The sequence below is a fragment of the Oryzias melastigma genome, linkage group LG16 (genome assembly GCF_002922805.2).
Source record: "Oryzias melastigma strain HK-1 linkage group LG16, ASM292280v2, whole genome shotgun sequence".
In the NCBI taxonomy this organism is placed as follows: domain Eukaryota; kingdom Metazoa; phylum Chordata; class Actinopteri; order Beloniformes; family Adrianichthyidae; genus Oryzias; species Oryzias melastigma.
In genome coordinates, this window is record NC_050527.1 from 23,810,989 (window position 1) to 23,819,319 (window position 8,331).

The window sequence follows — 8,331 nt, forward strand, 5'->3', positions numbered from 1 at the left end:
CAATTGTTTTTTTTTTTTTGTTTGTTAATTCACATTTGAGTCACATCCCGGGCGAAACTATTCAAAAACTGCTGAAAATGTCTTATATCTAGTTTGACATAAACACCCAAATGACACATTGACGACTTAAACCATAACAAGATGAGCTGTGTTCATTTGGGTTACAGCTCCGTATAATTACTGATCAGTTTCGGTTCATAAATTGCTTCATTTTGTGTAAAAGAACAGATGAATAGATATTAAATGAGAGATGAATTGAGGAGGATAAAAAAACAAAACAAAACTGAAGGGATGTGAACCTGGCTGCTGCTCAGTCATCCCCTTTCTTGCTGCTTTTCTTTCTCTCATCTCTCTCTTTTCAAGGCCTTCAGACTCCATTTCTCTCTTGGATCTTTTCTCATCCTGGTAGCTTGATGACGGATTTACGGTGGATCCAAAGTACATGACGGGGGGAGCCCAGAGGATTCACTGCCTTTTTCAGGCTGCTTGTTGTTCACGTTGAGAGATTGGAGGGGCTGGACAGACTCTCTTCTTCATTTATAATGTTCTTTTGTGTAAATCCTCACCACCAAAGCATTTTGGGAAAACAAAGAACTCATGAGGTCAAAGACAGGAAAGAGATCCTGGATGGAAAATAGGTCAGGAGACCAAGAAATCCTGCCAGATCATCGAGTTTGTCTCCCCAACAAAAATGGAGGCGAACGCTTAAGAACACAACTGTATTTTAATAGACTGGAGCATGGCAAACTGAACATTAAAAAAGGAGATTTAACTTTTGGACTTGAGTTTATTACAAGAACAAAATAAGCAAAGCTAACACATTCAGTCATGTAGATGATTAGTCGTCTGAAATAAAAGGTTTTTTTCTGGAAACTTTTGTCTGTTCAGATCTGAACAGAAGGTGAGGTTCATCCTGTTTTTTTTTTTTTTAGTTTTTGTCAGACATATGGAAGGATAAAGATGTGGTTGAACTCGACAGGTTTTGCGGTCGTCATGTGTCACTATCAGATGTTTGTGATGGATGTGTCCCACCGGACAGTCCTGTTAGATCCATCAGAGACCCTCCCCAGTGGGTGAGCATGTGTACGCTCCCACCATCTCGATTTATGATGTTGTCTCAGCGTTTTTTTTTTATTCTCTGGCCAACCTGCTTCTTGGATCAAGAGACAGAAATCAAAGAAACTGGTAAATGAAATAGAGGTGAAATTGCATCTTAATCTTCCATTTTTTTTTGTCAAAAAAAAGTGTTTATGGAAAACAGACGTCTCTACAATCATGACAACCGACTAACCACTTGTTAAACCTTATAGGAGGAAATTAATTTTCAATATTTACCTGAAAAATAAAATTTAAAGTCATGAAATATCACCTTTGTTGTTAAAGGATTCAGAAAAATCACAGTTCTGTCTGACATTAGTTTATTACAGTGATCATAAGGGGACAGAAATGCTACAATGTTCAAAATAAATGCTTTGGATTCCTAAAAAGTCTAAGATTTTGGTTAAAATGCCCATAAATAATTTGTGGCCAAAAAAAATCTATTTGTAGTGTGTCAGATCAAATCACTGCTTTCCAAAAACAGCAGTTTTTAGAAAGCGGCTGCATTTATGTTTAATTTCCTGAAACATAAATGCAGCCGCTGCTGTAATTAAAATGAGTAGCTGGCTTTAATGTTTTAGGATTTGTACTAACCGGACAGGCAAACATAAATCACAGCTTGATCCCAGAGCTAAATGTTGGTTGTGAAAATTTAAATGATTACAGCTTTACTTCCACTCCCTGCCCCTCTCCTCTGTGCTCCAGCTCTGCCTGCAAAACGGCATATTTAATCCATTTTTTATGACATTTATTTATGTCTATAAAAGTAAAACCCTTCCCCAATGCCAGGGTTGTGAGTTTACCCTCTAAACTGGTTTCCTGCTGTGATGATATTGGTGCGTGGCATTTCTGACTTTAGGTTCAAATCGCCCTCTGCAACGCGCGTTCAAGCGACCACTTCCGATGACAAGTCCATGTAAACGTGTGCATGTTTTAGGTTTTTGTGTTGAAAACTAGGCGTGTACACATTGCTGCACAAGTTTTCAGGTCAGTTTTTCGGCTTTACGTTCAAAAGGTGCAGATAATTGAACGCATGTCGAGAGCTAAACCAGGTGAACTTTGACCAATCAGGGACTCTGATTTGTTTGTGTTTTAATTCACAGAAGTGGCAATTGTTTAAGAATTGATAATGGAGGAGAAATTCATAAATGTGGTTTTTGACCAGTCAGAATTTTATGATATCAAGTATCAAGGACCGGAATAGAGCTGAGAAGGAAAAAAATGTCGAGCAAGATTTGTACTGCTTCAACATTTCTCACACATCCTCTTCTATCTGTGGGTACATGGACTAGTATTGAGTTTTGACAGTCCTGTCAAAAGTCACAGCAGCGAATGACTAAAGCTTTGTGCATCAGGGGTGTCCAGTTTCAATGTTTAGTCAGTGAACAGATGAGATCAGAGGTCCTTATGTGTGATTGGAATGTCTGGTGCGGCACGTCGGTCAGGCAGCATGATTTTAACATTGAGGCGCGCCCTGTCCAGAGTTCAAAAATCTAAACTTTGGGAAGGACAACGCGGTGCGTCACCAATCAGGGACTCAGCTTTGGGCACATGTTCAGTGACTCGATCAGCAGGTGGAATCCAAATCCAACATGGTGGAGGATCTGAATGTTCTCCTCCTGAACTCTATGATATTGTTCTTATTTAGGGACAACAGAACGAACTTCTGATTGTAAGATTTCTGGTGTGATTCCTGCCTGTTCTACACAAGAGTTGAAGTCTCCCTGGGCAAGAGACACTGAACCTCTCATTGCTTACTGTGGTTATAAAGCTCCCCGTACCGGGAGTCTCTGAATGATCTCATGAACCCAGACATGGAGACATGAATACAGATGCTTTTGTAGAGCTTTTTAAAACAAATAAACTGGATCTCTAAACATCATAGGTCATATCATATGCTCCATGCATTTTAAATAAAATACACAGACACAGCTCCATGTAGCGATCAGATAAAACATCTGGCAGTGGCTCCTCCCACGTGTCTCTGGGGCAATTTTGGACAGGCATCATGCTACAAACTCTATGTATGTTCACACAGAGGCAGATGGTGCAAATTTGACGCAAATCGGGTTCAGTCTGAACGCAGCTTAAGACTTTAGAGTTCACAGTCTATATTTAACATGTTTTTTCCCCTTTTTTGGCTTCACAGTGGACATTTACCACACATAACATCTTAAAAGTAGCTCTTTGCTCTCCTACAAAAGTTGTGTCCTCTTGCGTCTCTCTTTAAAAGCTCCTTTGTAAGACTTGACAGCACACAGTGAAATGCGTTCGTTCTTCCAGGGCACACGACACACTTTAGTGAGAATCGACACGGGCACGCAAACCTCGAGCTCCAGTTCACACTAATCTGATCCAGAGACCATTAATATCCACAATAAACTGAATTGGTTTAACACACAGCTGACTGCCAACTGCACTCAGAAGCCAAATGTCTGCAGGAGGATGAGTTTTTGGGTCAGTGTGAAAAGGGGCTGTAATGATGGAGACTGATGCAGGTTAGACACTCGAATCGTATTTATTTATTTATCAGTGGTTCATATTCTCAAATTAAATTCTGAAGTGGCCTCTGTTTCCTCATATACAGTTTTATTTAAGTTTAAAGATTTTTTACAAAAATAAATAAATAAAGATTTAACAAAGCAAACACATTGTACAATCATTAAAACTTGATATTTGTAGAAAATAATTTGACATGCTTAATGAAACAATGATAATGCAGACAAATATATAATTCTTGAATAAATTAATGTACATATGGTGCAGTTTATTGAGTTTTTAACTGCTATCGTGAATGATTATCTCCTGAAAAACATTCTGTCTTAACTGTACAAAGTATCAAAACATTTTTCTCCAGAAATCAAAGAAGATTTATATTTGTGCTTACATATCAAGGTTAACCTTGTAGCTGCGTCTCCCAAACTGGAGTCAGCGTTACATTTCTTTTTGTCTTTAAAAAGAGAAAGGCTTTTGATCTCTTGTAACCTTTAGACCTCGGCATGTTGTAACTCGTACATTTCTTAACTAAAAATCAGAAAAAGAATTGAAGCTGCAAATATTTTTGAACAATCTTCAAACGTGAGGAGTTCACTAAATGTACTGAATCTTTAGGATTTTTTCCCGTTTTATCCGTTCTCTTTCTGCTTTTCTGGGACGTTTATTTGCTTTGACTGGGTAATATTCCTAATTATGGCTGCATGAGGGAAGTCTGTTTACACAAAAACGGCGTGAAATGTACTTTTTGTGTTTAGGTTACAAAGTGTACTAATTGGTTTGTTTGCGTGGGCGTGCGTGGATGCGAGTATAACATGGAAACTGTATTATTGCACTTGAGCTGGAGCAGCATATGAGCCGGTGTCTGTTTCTTCTGCGGCGTGTGGGAGGACTGCTGGCTTCGGCGGGTAGCTCGGCTCGGCGAGAAGGGCTTCCACTCCAATGTGCATCGACTCCATCTCATTATGCAACTGTCAAACGGATGCATCTGGATGAGTCATTGATTTCCAATTGACTTGAAGGCAAAAGATGGTGTGTCAATATGAGGAAGAGCAGGGCATAAATCGCAGGCTTGTTTTAACCAGAGCAGCAGAAACTTTGTTGGAACAGGTTTTTAAAAGGTGAATTAAGAGGATTTTGATTTGATTTGATTTGTAGCTGGATTTAATTTGTGTATGAATACCTTTTTTGTTATTTGCTACGGTAAAAGTAGTAAAATGTCGCTCTTGAACCACCCAGAAAGTCCTTAAAAGCTTCTACGTTCCATTTTCCTCTCCGTCATTAAGCTGTCACAGCCTCCTAACTACCCCAGAGTTTGTTGTATAGATGTCTTGGCAGCACCTCTCATGGCTTAGCAGGAGGGGGTTCTTGAGCTGAAAACCGTGGACACATCCCAGCGAGATGACAGGTTTTGTCAGTTATTCTGCAGCATCACTTTTCCCCGTTTACACAAACGTTCCACAATCGTGCTCTGTGGCTTTTATTGAAAAGCTGGCAAGCTGTAGGTGCCAATTTCAGCAGCAGTAGCCTTGATACACGAGTAGGTAGTGCTGCTGCTGAAAGTGCTGTGCACAGGTTTGTTGAACGAAGGAAATGACTAACTGAGGTACACATGAGAAGTCACAGGAGTAAATTACAATTTCTCGTTGGAAAACGACTCCTGAGTTCTGCTGAAGGCTACAAAATTGATGGCGCACAACATTGTGGAAAGATCTTAGGATGGATTTTTTTCCTTCAGATCTGGCTACTGCTGCGTCCCGACCGCAGAGGCGCTCTGACCTTGACCATACACAGAACAAATTACATTCTGAAATGATGCACTTACCTCTCCGCCTCCGAGCAGTCCTCATGAGGAAAACCAATTTAGGGAAGAGGTTTTTTTTTTCTGTAGTGGACATTTACTGAAATGAATTGACAAAAATCATCTGACCACCATCTTTGTTATTGTTTTGTCGTTCTTTTGTGTCTTCAGGGGAGCTTTTGAGCAAGATGTGGAGAACGGCTACAGTCTGCATCCAGATGTCTGCCACGGTGAGACAAACTTCCTGTTTATTTTTTAAAAGAGATTTCCTTCTCACCAGCAAAGACAGTTCAAAATCCCTAACAAAAATATTGATATTTGTCTTTATTTTCTAAGCAAGCATGTGCTTAAGTGTCAGTCATGTGGGGATAAAGATGCTGGCACAAATCTGAATTTATTTTAGTTGTGGAAAACTTTGGCACAAAATGCAGGAAGTGCAGAAAACCAGAGTAAAGATCCAAAAGCTCTGCTGGTTCCAAATGTTAGGAGATTTCAAGCATCCAGTTAAGAACAACATTAAATGAGTGCCTTGTGGAAATGGGTCACTGTTTCTTGGCAGTGGCCCAAAGCCTCACAGAACCCATTTCAGAACCAGGAAAGATCCAAAAAGATCTTCGATTCAACGCTGTGAAGAAATCCTGTAAGTTTGATGAACAAGTGTTGGTTTGATGCATTTCCTGGAAACTGTGTTAACTATGAAATGGATTCTGGTATCAGTAATAAAACGAAAATCAATGTAAATTAAAGCTGCAAGCGGCGTTGTATGGCCCGCAGGTGCTACCCACCTTCACCACCTTCGCCGCCCTCGCCGTTAGACCTTTGACCCAAACTCACTTGATAAACAGTCACTAAAACCTCCAGACTGTAACAAATTCAGATAAAAAAAAGAAAAAACACTATTTTCAAACTATCGATTTTTCTGTTGGTTTTATCTCCATAGCAACCATTTTATGTTTTGGTCGCCTTAAGATACCGAACAGATCTATAAAAGTTTCAGAAGAATCGGCCAAAGTAAACTTTGAGATTTTCTTAGCAACGGAGGATATTCGATAACCACGCCCACATTCCTAATATGTTCATATTCTGTGTGATATATAATGTTTCTCAGCTCTAGCCAGGGATGCATGCATACAATTTTCACAAAAGTTAAAACAGTTAAACAGTTAAAAAATGTGCGAGTAATAGGCGAACGCCACTTTTGCAAGCTCGCCACATGCACGCTGTTTAAAATCTACCACTTCTGATTGCAATATTTTGTTCTCAATAACTATGGAAACGATCAATGAAAGTCCCTTGGACGAGTTTTTGTTTATAGCTGTTTTTTTTTCTTTTTTCTTGGCTCCATAAGCAATTTTCTGCCCCTTAATTTTGAATTAATGCTAAGGCGATGTCATTGTCGTTCTCTATACCCAAGTTTTCCCTGAGTACTAGGTGTCTGCAAAAACTCAGTAAAACTTGCAAATCTGCAGGGTTCAAATTTTCAGTGACTGCTGCAGGCCACAATTATGAGATTTGGTGATCCAGCACTTAAAAATGTAGATCTACCGTTGGTTTAAAAAAACAAAACAAAATCGTTTTAAGGGAAGTTCTGAAAAAGTCCTTTTTAAACAGGACTTATAATAAAATCCATTGCATAAAGACATGAAAGGGATGAAGGGAAACGTGGGAGGGGCTTATTCCACCTCAACAGTCACGCCCACAACTTGAAGGTGAATTTCTTATAAACTACTGCAGCTCTTCACAATGTCCTAAAAAACCCCACAATTAAAACATGACTGATCTTCCTCTTGGTTTTACCTCCCAGTCCTTTTCTCCATTCAGTTCATGAAAGTGCGTCACTTTTGGGCTCAATCGAGATTAGAGATGAACATGTCGATTAAAAGGTTTCTTTCAGTCAGAAAGGAAATAATTAAAATCCTGTTTCTTTCCCTCTTCAGATCTCCTGGCAACCACTAGAAGGGAAAACACAGCGCTGGATTCAGCATATGGTCAGTGGGCCTGCATGTTTTTATTAATTCAGTTCAAAATGAATGCAAAGTTCTAAAACCAAGCCGAGCCTTGTTTAACAGCAGTTACAGTAGGTAGTTTAATTTTTTACACTTTATTAGGTTTTAATTGTTTCATCAATCATAGAACCTGAAGGAAAACTCTTTACTTTTTATATCAAACGAGTTTGCTTAAAATAAAACCACCTTTTGGCATTAATGCACTGACCTTTCAGCAGGTCAAGGACTTGTTTTAGAAAATATAACCTTTAAAACAGTTTGTCACTGCACTGAAATCTCCATGTAGTGGTTACAGATTAAAAATGAACCAGAACTGTGTGGATTTTCCTATTGTTTTTTATGTGAAGCAGATGTATTTACTGTTTACAGACATGTAGGAGTTCATAAACAATAGCCTTTTTCCAGATTTGGTTTGTTTTAGAATTCAGAGTGATAAAAGTGATTCGTCAAATAATAGGATGAAAGAAGGCAACAACATTATAGAGATATATACATGTGAGGTGAAATCAGATTGTTTTTCTGTTAAGGGACGTAACAACTCGCCTTGGTTTGATTTGAATTATGGTTAAACTTAAAAATGGGCGGGCTTTAACCCTTGGACACCTGAGGCGTCACAAATACTTTAACACACTGTAACTTTTGAACCGTTAACACAATCAACATATTTCCAGTAGATCTTGAAGGAGAAATGCGGCGATGAGCCGCATTTCTCCTTCAAGATCTACTGGAAATATGTTGATCGTGTGAACAATTAATACAAATTACAGTAAATCAAAGGGAGCTTTAAACTCTGCGGACGTCTTTCTGTGTTTGGCACCTCAGCCTCGGTTTCAGCAACAATGTAGACCAGGGACCCCCAAACTATGGCCTGCCGGCCGGATCCGTCCCACTTTCTCATTTGGCCCGGCCCCCCAAACATTATCAGAGATGCAT

General features: G+C 39.2%; 1 protein-coding gene across 1 annotated transcript in view; it reads left to right on the top strand.

The window, feature by feature from the left end:
* sema6e (sema domain, transmembrane domain (TM), and cytoplasmic domain, (semaphorin) 6E) overlaps nucleotides 1–8,331 on the top strand; it is a gene marked incomplete in the record, with an annotated part of 183,495 nt that overhangs the window by 154,836 nt on the left and 20,328 nt on the right. Inside the window, 2 exon segments of the mRNA XM_036215699.1 lie at nucleotides 5,564–5,622; nucleotides 7,330–7,380. Of these exon segments, the coding sequence (XP_036071592.1) occupies nucleotides 5,564–5,622; nucleotides 7,330–7,380 (110 nt within the window).